This window comes from Leptopilina heterotoma, unplaced genomic scaffold, assembly GCF_015476425.1.
Source record: "Leptopilina heterotoma isolate Lh14 unplaced genomic scaffold, ASM1547642v1 Lhet_73, whole genome shotgun sequence".
NCBI classification, from domain to species: domain Eukaryota; kingdom Metazoa; phylum Arthropoda; class Insecta; order Hymenoptera; family Figitidae; genus Leptopilina; species Leptopilina heterotoma.
In genome coordinates, this window is record NW_025111169.1 from 1396776 (window position 1) to 1410476 (window position 13701).

The 13701-nt window shown below is 23.5% G+C and overlaps 1 protein-coding gene across 3 annotated transcripts in view; it reads right to left on the minus strand.

The window, feature by feature from the left end:
* Nucleotides 1-7172: 7172 nt before the first annotated feature.
* LOC122510653 (histone-lysine N-methyltransferase trithorax-like) overlaps nucleotides 7173-13701 on the minus strand; it is a 109219-nt gene continuing 102690 nt past the window's right edge. Inside the window, exons 7-8 of one of the 3 annotated variants that reach the window (XM_043625430.1) lie at nucleotides 12997-13134; nucleotides 7173-9437 (exon numbers count right to left, since the gene is read on the minus strand). In XM_043625430.1, coding sequence (XP_043481365.1) covers nucleotides 9040-9437; nucleotides 12997-13134 — 536 coding nt within the window. In that variant the 3' untranslated portion in view covers nucleotides 7173-9039. Of the gene's footprint in view, nucleotides 9438-12948; nucleotides 13135-13701 lie in introns of all 3 variants that reach the window. The other 2 variants (XM_043625429.1, XM_043625431.1) reach the window with 2 other exon arrangements.

Here is a 13701-nt window from a genome sequence, read left to right on the forward strand (position 1 = left end):
GCCTATATGTATATTATTTTATTCATTTATTAAATATGTAAACTCTTCGATAAAAAAAAAAAAATGCGCGCAGTGTTATCGACACATTTTATGATTGCACTGAGTGTTATTCAAATTGTCTCGTTTTCTCATTTATTAAAAGTAGGACAGAGTGGAATTTCGACAAACGTATAGAGAAAATAAAGCCGAAAAAAAATCTAAAAAAATAAAAACTAGCAGAAAATATAACAAATTTTTAACAAACTAAAATATTAATTTTAATTATTGAACCAAAAGAAACAAAAATGAATTCTTGGATACAAAAAAAAATTTTTTTCTAGAGCATATTTTCTCTACCTGTAAAAAAAGAAACCACCATAAAAAAAAATCTTTAATAATATTGTAAATCGTGAATTATGCGATTTGTACATAAATTCAAATATCTCTCTACCTACTTTGAAAAAAAAAATTCCTAACTTTAGATGTTCCCGTTAATATTAGATTAGCAAATCAATTGAAACTTTATAAGTGGGGAAAAAAAAAACAGGAAACAAATAGAAAAAAAATGCGCTAACTTAATAAATGTTTGAATTTCATCATTAAAGAAACTTAAAAATTGAATTTCATCGACCAACAACAATAAATTATTAGTGTGAGATGTGAAAAGTAAAATGAAAATTATATAGAATAGAAAACTGCGATTCGCTGAATTGTCTAAAGGAAAAATATGAGTCTAGCCTTTTTATAACTGTGAAAATACAAGAAAAAAAAACAATTATATTTTGGGATCTACATGCTAGAAAAGAAAATTTCGACATTTAGGTAGAAGACAATATTCTCTAATGTAACTGAAAGTATGAAATGAAATACGCAATGTGAATTAGTGCATATTTTTAATAAATGGAGCTGATCACAATTTATAATTTTATTTACAACCCTTTAAATAAAAATATGCATATCCTTCATGTGTAAATATTTATTTATTTATTGCATCGGTTTAGTTCATTTTTGTTGATGATTTTTGTAAGAAATTTTTTTTTACTTTTACTTATACTTTACTGTACTTTTACTCTATACTTTACGACCTTTGTGAAGTTTGTCGAATATTTAATTGAAAGAATTTTATTTAAAAATTCAAGAAAATAATAATTAATTCAATTTTAATTCATTTTAATTTAAGTCGATTGAATTAAAATGATGAAAATAATTTTGAACGAATTATAGTAATAATTTTCTTATAATATAAAATAATAATTTTATCATTCGATTATAAGACATGAAGAAAGCGATCATTCCAAGTCGTCGACTTGGAGCGATCAATTTCCTCATGTTTTATAATTCAATTTATTATTATTATGCAAATTACAAAATTTTTTATTTTCAAATATAAATTTTTAAATAATTTCATAATCAAAATTTTTAAAATTCACTTATTAAGTACAAAATTAATTATTATTGTTTATATTTTCAAAAATTTGAATACATTTCTTCGCAAGCAGTTCAATTATTTTTATATAAATAATAACATTCTTAGGAACAATTAATTTATTATTTTTATAAATAGTAAAATTTTTTGCAAAAATTCAATCCTAATTTTAAATAAAATTTTACGAACTAATACAATTATTTTCTAAAATTTTTATAAATCTTTCCAAAGAAGTCACTTTTATTTAATACAATTTTAATAAACTTTCATGAAAGAATTCAATTTTTTTTTTAATTTTTAATAATATTTTTCAAAAAAATTCAATTATTTTCTAAAATTTTATTAAATCCTTCGAAACAATTTAATTATATGTTTAAATACTACCATTTTTTGCAGGAATTCAATTATTTTTAAAAAAATTCTAATTCAATTCCATCGAAAGAATTCAAATATTTTTAAATATTCCCATAAAATTCAATTATTTCCTAAAATTTTAAGTCGTAACAATTCAAATTTTTTATAAATACTAAAATTCTTTGAAGGAATTAAATTATTTTTAATCCAGTTTAAATAAAATTACAGGAAAGAATTTAACTAATTTTAAAAATTTCCATAATTTTGAATATAAATACTTAATATTAATAAAATTCTTTACAGAAAGTCAATTATTTTCGAAATAACTGTAATTGAATATCTCGAAAGAATTTAATTGTTTTCAAATATTTCTATAAAATTCTTTAAAACAATTCAATTATTTCCTAAAATTTTAATAAATTTTTCGAAACATTTCAATTATTTTTATAAATGATTAAATTATTTTAAAAAAAATTTTTATTGAATTCCTCAAAAGAATTCAAATATTTAAAAATATTTCCATAAAATTCAATTTTAAGAAAATTTTAAAATTTTAAATTTTAAGAAATTTTTCGAACAATTCAACTATTTTTATAAATACTAAAATTCTTTGCAGGAAATATATTATTTTTAATCCAATTTAAGTAAAATTACACAAAAGAATTTAATTATTTTTAAAAATTTTCATAATTTTGAATAGATATACTTAATTTTAATAAAATTCTTTACAGAAATTCAATTATTTTCAAAACAACTTTAATTCAATTTTTCGAAAGAATTTAATTATTTTCAAATATTTATGTACATATAAAATTAATTTGTTTCCCAAAATTTTAATAAATTCTCCGGAACAATTCAATTAATTTTATAAATAGTAAAATTCTTCGCAAGAATTAAATTATTTTTGTGCATAAATAATTCAATTATATTCAATAAAATAAAATTTTAATAAAATTCTTCTTCATAAAATTCGATTGCTTTCAGAAAAAGGCACAAAATAAAATCTAAATTAAAAAAAAATTTAATTAAAACTACTCCCAAACGTCTAGAAAAGGTAAGAAATTAATAAACAAGATTTTTAGACGCTTAATAACATTTATTCTTTAAACATTCGCTCATTTTGTACGACTCTCAACGCAGAATAAGCGCGATAAAAAGTTGAGCGCTCAGCCGTAAAATTGCTATTTATTACTTTGTTTTTCATAGTCAATATAATTATATTTTTCTCATGATTTTATCTCATTTTTTTGTATACTATATACAGTTTGTTTTTTTTTGTTTATTTGTTTGTTTGTTTGTTTTTTTTGCGATTCCTGACGATGTTAGTTATAGATAATAGGTGGTTAGCAGCGGACGCCTATACTCAAAAACAACTTCACTACAATGTTAATTAATTTTATTAATTATTTATATCACATTGACACTCTCCCTAGGTTTTTTATTTCCTCTTTGAAAATTTCGCCCCTAGTCCGTTTCCTTGTCACCTCCTGGTTTCATTTCTCCCACCAGGCGTTCTCATTTTATTTACAGTTTTTTTTTTTTATTACTAATATATTTTTACGATTAATTGCTCATCAAGAGCAAACGTTTTTTCATTTCACACACACGCACACTTTTTACTGGTTTTCATAGAAAAATATTTCTTCAAAAAATACACACATCAATCTCTATATTTTTTTCTTTAACAATTTTTTCTTTCTCGAAAAATTACGATTCTTTTTTTTTGTCACCGCTAAAAACTTAGCCTAAACAAATTTTGAAAATCATTCAAAATTACAATCACAGCCATAAACATTAAACGAGATCTCTAAAATTTTCTCAATTTTTCTTTTTTTTTTACATTTTTTACGAATAAGTTTTTGCGGTTTCTCCTTTTTTTTGTTGAATAATTTAAATATAAATTTTATAAATTATAAATTCTTTCGTCGTCATAAATTAAATTTCTTTCTACAATTAAAAAAATAAATATGATCGAATTGATGGTGTATTTTAGAGAAATAATTCTTCTAAGAAGTTCATTCAACTTTCATACAGGCTCTTGATCTAGTCTTTTGTCTCGTATCAAGACATTTTTATTTTTTTTTTTGTTTCTTTATCGGACAAGTGATTAATGTATTTTTTTTAACTTTTTTCTTTTTTTAAAATGACATCGAATCTGCTCTCTACTGAAGGAAGATTTTCGTCTCAAGTGTCGCCGGTAAATGAATTATTTTATAGTTTCGCCGATTACATAAAAATGAATAATAAAAGTTTCTTTTTGTTTTCTCACAATATTTATAGTCACCTTGCATTCAACTTAAAATTAAATTGATAAAATAAAGAAGGAAATGTAATAAGTCGTGTTTAAACATTATAAGACTTGAATATTACAACGCAATATTTACGAGATCGTAAAACACCTTTTTCTCATACGCCAATAATTTATTATATACATTAAATAAGGTGTAATTTCGATTTTTATAATAGCATTAGTGTTCAATTGGGGGTAAATGGGGAAATGTACAATTATTTATAGTTTAATCAACGGTGACAATAGATTTTTTTTTTTTTTTTTTTTGCTCTCATCTTCTTTTCAAAGAAATCAAAAAATATGTCAGATTTACATTTTTTTTTTATTGTGATATTTTTCATTTGATTAGACAAAAAAATAGTTTTTCTGAGATATTTTTTCGATTTTTTACAGTAGAAAATATTTTTTTTGTAAAACAGAAAATTTCTAATCATAATTTCATATCATAAATTTCTAATCATTCAAATAAAGAAAATAGTTTTTTTCTCTTGAAGTTTTCATTTTCAACTTATTTGCAGAATTTTCTCGATTATAGTCGTAATAAAACAATTTCGAATTTTTTTTAGGGAACAGTTTGTTAATTAATTTTTACTTCTATTTTTACTCTTCCGAAGTAATTTGGACAAGAATAAAAATCAATTGCTTTTGACCCTTTATGACAATTTTAAGCATTTGATTTAATGCGAAAAATTATTGTCACATTAACATATTTTATTAACAAAATATTAATAGAAATATCGATAGAAAATAATTCTGAGAGAAAAATTCCTTCAGTAAATTCTTAAAAATGAAAAATTCCAGCGAGAGAGAAAATTTTGTTTTCTTTACATTCAATGGAAAAAATTAACATCTCGAATTCATTTTCTGACTTCACTTGCAGACGCTTCGATCGAAAATTTGAAATACGACACCGTATTTCGAACCAAAGTCGCATACAAGTAAATGAATAGTTTTATCGTTGATCAAAAGTTGAAATTTTCTTCAAAGCTACACATTTAATCCACTTTTCGTCACAATGATATGATATTTTTTTTTCAAGGATTGCAATTAGAAACGGTAAAATAAAAAAAAAGTAAGATGACTTTTCTTTCTCTTTTCTTCTTTACACAATGAACTCAAGTCAAAAAGCCATGTAGAGAAATTTTTTTCTCTTGATTCAAATCAATTTTTTTTTTTTTTGGTCGCAAAATGTCCATTGATTTTTACACACTTTGCTAAACATGGCAATTGACTTTCGAAAGATTACAATCTACGCGCATCTGTTTAGATTCAACTTTGGTTTTGGTAAATACATTCTTCAAAACAATGAACGTAAAAAGTTTCTTCTTCAGAACAAAAGACCAATTACGGTTCTCTTTTTCTGCTTGTGACTTGGAGACTAGATTTCTGGATGTTTCAACGTGCACTTTTCTCAATCAATTCTTTTCTCTTCGATAATACTGATATCTCAGAAAAATGAACAACAACAATAAAAAATTTAATTCTCTAAATTAGTGCAATAATTGAAAGCCAGAAAATATTTTTTTTTCTTTTAATTCTACAAGAAAATGTGTGTACTCTCGAGAAAACAAATTCGATTGTATTTGAAAATTAAAAAAAAAATTGTCATCACTGAGAAAACTACTAAGGAATTTTACGAGGACCATTCATAAATTTTTCTAGTGTTATTATTATTTTCTTTTATGATAGCAATTTTTTTCACACTGAAAAACATGCAATTTATGAATGGACCGAAAAGAAGCCACATTCCTTGAAATATTCAGTTTATTATTACTACAAATAATTCGATGCATTTGCATATTTTTTTTTTTCAACACTAAAACGTGTTATTTCTATAAATCTGAAAAATTATTGTTCATAATGGTCCAAAATAAGCTTCTTAAAAAATTTGCCTGATACTTTTCGTTCCTCTTTTTCTTTCTTTCTTTTTTTGTTAATTTTAAAAAAATAAGATGCTAAATTCAGAAAATTGAATTTATTTAAATTTTCTAAGAAGACTTTTTCGGCTCTAGTATTTGATTTCGTGATTGAAATTACTAGGCTTTCTCGTCGGAATATATATTTATATATATATATATCTAGTCTTCATGTACACATTTTCAGTTTGTGCCCATTCTTCACCCGTTTTCAAATAAAATCATCGATCTTTCTAGAAACAAGGATCTAAAGGATTTTGCGAGTTAAACACTACAAGTTAGGATTTTCTCTCTTCGGAAGAATTTGAGCAGTCGAAAAGATATTTTTTTTAACGCAAAAAATATTCAAAAATTTTTTTTTTAGGCCCATCCCCCGAAATAACGAAAAAAAAAGACAGACAGACAGACGGAATGTATGACATTTTTGATCTTTTGTAGTGAAATTCCATATAATTTTCAGAATTATTTAAATAATAATAATTATTTTCGATTAGAATTTATTTTCGAATTTTTTAGTAAAAATAGAAAAAAAAAATTGTATTTTCTTGTTTTATTTATTTTGCTTCGTTTTTATTATTGGTAGTGAAACATTATTTTTGACTTATTTTTTCCGTGGGGAAATTCACAACATTTATGATCAACGATTCAGAGGAAAAATACTTTTTACGCAAAAAAAAAAACAATATTTTTTGTTTACAAATTTCCTTTTCAGTTGTTCATCAAGAAATATAGAAATTTTTGTAGCCAAGAATTCGAAAGAAAAAATTTTCTTCTTCTAAATTGCTGATTATAAATTTTTGTAAAGTTTTGAACATAAATTTTGTACAAATGAACAAAATAATTTCTTTTCTCAAACATTTTTAACAATTATTGTACTGAAGTGCAAAATAATGTAATTTGAACACGATTTTAGTTGAAAATTAATTTTCAAATATTTCTCTAAAGTTTTGAACATTCAAATGAATGAAATTTTTTTAGTAAATATTTTGAAAAATTGTTTAATTGAAATGCAAAATAATATTATTTTAATTGAAAATTAATTTTTAAATATTTCCCTAAAGTTTCCCTAAATTTTCAAATGAACGAAATATGTTTTTTTCTTAAATATTTTGAAAACTTGTTTTATTGAAATGCAAAATAATGTAAATTTAACACTATTTTAGTTGAAAACTGAATTTTTTAAATGTGAAAATCAATATTTTTAAATGAAATTAAAATTGAAAAAGGGAATAAAAAATATTATCGTTAATTTGCAAGTTCTAGACTTTCGGGACAATTTTGTAAATATGAAAAAAGTACTTTTTAATGAAAATGGAAAAAAATGTCGTTTTTTTAACGTTCAAAATTTTAGGAACAAGATTAAAAAATTGTAAACTTTAACAAAATTATTTTTTTACGTTATAGTGAAGTTTGCACCGTTTTATAATCAATTTTGGTGAAATTCACAACGCTTATAATTAACGATCGAAAAGAAAATATTTTTTTCCAGACAAATTTCTGTAATTTTCATATATTAAAATATTTTTACAAATTTTTTTTTTACTGCATTATTTAAAAAAGAAAGATTTTTTAACAAAAAAAGTTTATTTTCCTCGTGAAAAATAAAAAGATTTTTTAATCGTTGATCATAAAAGTTGTAAAATTCACCGAGTTTATACTCAGTGATTTAGAAGACAAAATTATTTTTCTAATCAAATTTTGAAGAAAAATTTAAAATTTTTCTTCAACAACATTTTTTTATTCTTTCTTGCTCAAATCCCCAAAAGTTCTAAACGTTTGAATAAATGAAAATTTACTTTTTATTTAGAAAAAAATATTATTTGTTCCCAAACTTTGCTTTTTTCAGTTGTTAATCAAGAAATGTTGTAAAAATCTTTTTCTGACAAAAATGGAAATTTTTTTTTCAGTAAATTTTGCGACATTTCTAATCTACGATTCAGGAGAAAAATTTAATTTTTCTCTTTTCGTTTCTCTTTGACAAATTTTTTTCCATATTTTCGATCAAAAACCTAGAGTTCCGACAGTTCAAACGAAGGAAAATTTAATTTCTTCTCAAATTTTGTTACAATAATATTGCGACTAAAAAAATAGTTTAAAGTATAATAATAAATAAATTATACTAATTTAAAGTTTCGTATTTAATTCCTTTTTCGTAAATATTATTTTTATTAATAATAATGTTTTTAATTGAATTTTTTTGTCGCTTTTCATATAAGTTTGTAATTTTTAAAAATACATTTTCATCTTCGGTAAAAATTATCCTTCATTTGAACATTCAGAACTTTCTTATCATTTTTTACAAAATAATTTAAAAGAGATCAATTTTATTCTTTTCCGCTGGAAAAATATTTTTCCTTCAATCGTTCATCTCGTAAACATTGACGTGAGTTAAGTTCACAACGACAGAAAGAAAATAATATTTTTTATGTAGAAAACAATTTTTTTTAGTTAATTTTAATCGAGATTTTAATTCATTTTTAATTAACTAAAAAATTAAAACTAAACAGTTCGAGTTTCAGATTCTTGATCAAAATATTGAATTAAAATATTGAAAAATATTAGTAAAGAAATTTTTAGAGAAAAAATTGAATGGATAAGTATTTTTTTTTTTTTTGAATCGGTTGTTCTTGAACGTTGTGATCTTCAAAAATTTGATTACAGCTATTTTTTTTCTACAAAATTCGAAAAAACTGCGATTAATCGAATCAAAATGAAACTGAAAATTGAATGAAAAATCATTTAAATACTTTTCTCTTTATCCATTGTACTTTCTTTGAAAAACGTATTTTTTATGAATTTACGTTTAATATTTTGAGCCTTCTTAGCAAGTTTCATTTTATTTTGAAAGATTGATGATAATTCTTGAAAAACGTACTACTACACCCGCACCCAGACGCTGAATAATAATCATTGCCGATGATTAGTTTCTTGTCACAATGAGAATAATTATTATCATCATAATGACAATAATTGCAGCAGACAGAGAAATGAGAATCGCGTTTGCATCCAATGTTGAGAATTGTAATATGCGATTTGGCCTTATTTCAAACGTGGCTTGTATTGAGGAAATTTTGTCAGACGCTTGAGTGGGACGTTGAGGAAGTCTGTGTACAGGAAGTTGTTGCCAAAGTTGGCGATGAATTTGATGACGGTGAACTTACGACTACAACGGGTTTAACGAGGGCCGTGGTGTTTAGATACTGAGCGTTGACAAGAGGTCCCACGGATTTGAGAATTGGCGTTGTTATCATTTTCCCAGCGAGACTCGATGGCGCCAAAATGTGAGCCGTCACTTGATTGCCCTGGGAAACAACGGCCATTGGCGTGACTATTGGCGTCAGGCCCGATAGTGGTGTATGCTGGCCAACGATGTGAGCAATTCCCTCTGTGGACGGAGTGTTTTGCACCACTGCTGAATTCCCTTTCCCCGTGGCTGATTGTAGCGAGACTCCCGCGTGGCTCAAGGCCAATCCTGTGATCAAATTTTATTATGGAACGTCAGAATTTCAATGAGTATTGCAAATTTATTTTTTTCTTTTGATCATTTCAAATTATTATTGTCCGGAGTTTGGTCGATTTTCTCAAAAATGACGAAATTGGAAAAAGTATTTAGTCAAATAAATAGTTAATTAAATATTATAAAGAAAAGATGACTTTTTTATTATAAATGGTTTAAATATTATATTAAATATCAATATTTTATTTCTACTTTAATTAACAACTTCGAATTTAATTTTATCTTCACTTTAATGCATAGAAGGCACAAAAATAATTTTTTCCCCATTATTATTTTTGCTCCGAAGAAAATACAATTTGGTGAAAATTTCACGTTTATAATCAAATAATTGGAAAAGAAATATTTTTCTACTAAAGTTTCTATAAATTTATATTCAAAAAATATTTTAAATATTTTAAACATATTTTTTTAATCGATAATTTAAAATGTCCCAAAAGGTCTGAACGTTCAAAAAGAACAAAATTTATTTCTTCTCCAAATTAAATTTTTATTACAATAATTTTTTGCCATTGGCAAAAAAAAATAATTGATTCATAAGTTTCTAAATGTTGAAATGAATGAAATATTTCATATTAAAAATATTTTCATAAATATCAATAAATTTCTATATTTAAAAAAATATATAAGAAATTTAAATTCTACATTTAGAAACTGAAAATTAATTTTTTTGCTAGTAACGCAAAATTATTCTATTAAAAATTTAATTTGAAGAAAAAATAAATTTCGTTCTCTAAATTAAATTTTTATTACAAAAAATTTGTTGTCACTGTCAAAAAAAAAAAAATTATTATAATTTCATAAGTTTCTAAATGTTGAAATGAACAAAATATTTTCATAAATTACTAATTGTCGTAAAAAAATTAAAAAATTAAATTCTACATTTAGAAACTGAAAATTAATTTTTTTTTGCTAGTGACGCAAAATTATTGTATTAAAAATTTAATTTGAAGTAAAAATAAATTTCGTTCTCTAAATTAAATTTTTATTACAAAAAATCTTTTGTCACTGTCAAAAAAAAAAAAAAATTTATTATGATTTCATAAGTTTCTAAATGTTGAAATGAACAATTCACAAGTTTTGAAAGTTAAGATGACGAAATATTTCTTATAAAAAATATTTTCCAAATTAACTGATTGCAGTAAAAGAATTGAAAAAATAAAATTCTACATGTAGAAACTGAAAATTAATTTTTTTCTCTACTGACGGAAAATTATTGTTATAAAAATTTAATTTGAAGAAGAAATGAATAAATTTGGTTCATTTGAACTTTCAGAACTTTAGAATCATGAAATTTCTTCTTTAAATCCGAAAAAATTTTATATCATTGACGAAAGAAATTCTTGTAATAAAAATTTAATTTGAAAATAAATAAATTTTGACCATTTATAAATTTTCTTTGAATCCAATAAATTTGATTTTTCACAAGTTTCCTACGTTCAGACGAACGAAATATTTCTTATAAAAAAATATTTTCCAAACTTACTGATTGCAGTAGAAAAAAATTGAAAAATTAAAATTCTACATTTAGAAACTTTGAAAATTAATTTTGACAGTGACGCAAAAATTATGATAATAAAAATTTAATTTGAAGAAGAAATAAGTAAACTTCGTTGAGTTAAACTTTCAAAAATTTAAAATCCTTTATATTTATCAATTCTTTTAGTCGAAAATTTTCTTGAATCGAAATAATTTTCTGAAAAATAAATCTCGAAATGTAAATTAAAATTAGAATTTAAAAAAGGTTTTTATCCAGACAATTATATTTGAAATGATCTTTCGATAAAAATTAGTTTTTTCAAACTTTAATTTCTGTGTTAAAATTCACTTTAAACGCATGCAAAATATTTTGACTTGACACTGAAAATTTTCAATCTCGTCAAAAAGTAAAATCGATCAAATTGAGCAAATTATATCTCTGGCAAGTTTGAAATTCATAATAAAAAATTCTCTTTCTTATTTTTTTTTTATTTATGATCCAGATTTTCCTATTTTGGTTTAATTTTAATTATTTTTCCTTTTTTAAATAGCAATTTTGCAAAACAGTTGAAAATTTATTTAAATAATTTTCAAAATTAAGTAAGAAAAATAAATAAAATTAAAAAATTTGCTCAAGAATAAATTTTTTAATATAGTAAATAATTTTCTATTTATAAAAAAAATTAAAATTAAAAGAAGTAAAAAAAATTTCGTTTATTTCAATGTACAAAACTAGGAAAATCGAGAGAAAATTTAAACGATGTCAACTTTATCCCCGTAAAAAGATAATTTAAATTCTGTATTAAAAATGTTTGTCTTAAAAATGTTTTTTACTCCGAAAACAATATTTTACATTTGGAAATTTTTCTTTTTTTAACTTATTGATCAAGAAATCTGATACAAAAATAGAAAATATTTAAACAAATTTCTAATTTCATTTAAAAGAGAATTTTCAAGTATTTTCCCTTTTAAAAAGATTGAAAATTTTCAAAAACACAAAAATAATAAAAAAAATTCAACTAAAATCAAGTCAACAGAAAAATGCTTTCCAGCTTGTTAGTTGTAACTTATTTTAAAAGCCAATATTTTGTGGATAGAACTAAATAATATCTTGTTCGTCAATAAATAATTTTATTATGCAAGGCATTGATACAGCCCGGCAAATATTAAATATACATCTTTTCGTTAAGAGTACTTACAGGACTATTATTTACAATTTTTTTTTCTTTGTTTTACATCAGCTTCGTTACAATTTAAAGAATCGCCGATTTTAAGTATCGAATTTATTATTCAATAATTTACTACCATAAAAATTTATTCATAAACACTTGTTCTCAAGGTAGAAAAAAACAAATTCTATATTCATTATTGAAGTATATAATTAATAATAGCAAAAAAAAACACTCACATTTTATTATCGAGTGACTCGAAACAAACTTGAGGACTAGTGTTTAAAAACATGATTAATATTCCCTGAATTTGATTTTTCATTACAAAAAAAACTAGTGAATGAAATTGGTCGCACATATTCAAAGCGATATTTGTTTCAATAAACACTTTGTATATATGAATTTTTTAGTTCTAGCATCAATTTCATTTGTATAAAAAAAAATTGGCAATTGTATAATGTGCCAAAAAAATCGAAACAAAACCAACCCCCTTGTGGTTAAATTAGACTTGCAAACAAAAAATAATATAGTAAAAATGGTGTAAAAAATATTTGATAAAAAGGAGGAAATAAAATGTGAGTTAAGAGAGTCGTAAGATATATTCTATATGAATATTGCTTTTTAAAATAAAAAAGAAATGTTCTTCAAAATGGTAAAAACGAAAAATTGCTTCATGCTTGCAAATTCTTTTTTTTTCTGTTGTTGTATAAAGCAGAATTTAATGTTTGCTATAATTATTATTTCTTTTTTTTGGAAAACAAAATTTTTGTTAACACGCAAGGCGGTGAATTAGAACACGCCGAATAGCGTATATTAGTCACCTCCTTGTATAGCGAGGGGTTGATGAGCCTTGAGGGAACGGAACACACCATTTGCTGGAAGAATATTCAGTTCTGCTCCTCCAGGCAATCTAGTTAGCTCTGATCCATTGCCACCCACGAGTGTCACTCCACCAACCATTTTATGTGTCGTTTGAGCGTCGCCAGTTCTTAACCTTGTCTGAGCAGCTGAAACAATCATAGAAAAATTAATTAACTAAATATTAATTAGGAAGAAATTTATTTGGGGAAAGGAAAATTTTATACTTCATTGGTAATGGCGATTTTTACCATTTTTTATCGTTTTGACAATTGTTTTAAGGATTTTCGGTGTTAGTAGTAAAGGTCAGTTACAGACACTTTCTGTCTATTGAATTCCTCTCAAGAAATTATTATAAAACCAATTTTATGGAATATTTAAATTATTTTCTTAATATACAGACTTCGCACTCGATAATTAATTTTAAAAAAGTAGCAAAAAGTAGCTTTCAAACTAAAAAAAGTAGTAAAAAAGTAGATATCGAAAAATTAAACTTGATGACCAAAAAAACTCATTTTAGACACTTCACAAAACTGACAAAAATTCCATTCTATATTATTTTTATATTCCTAACTTTTTTTTAATTTTCATCAAAAATATTTACTTCTTTCTTATCCTGATAATAAATCGAATTCCTAGTTTTATTATTCATGAAAGAATTTAAACATTTATAAAAATAATTTAATTCTTGAGAAGAATTTTATAAAAATTTTTAA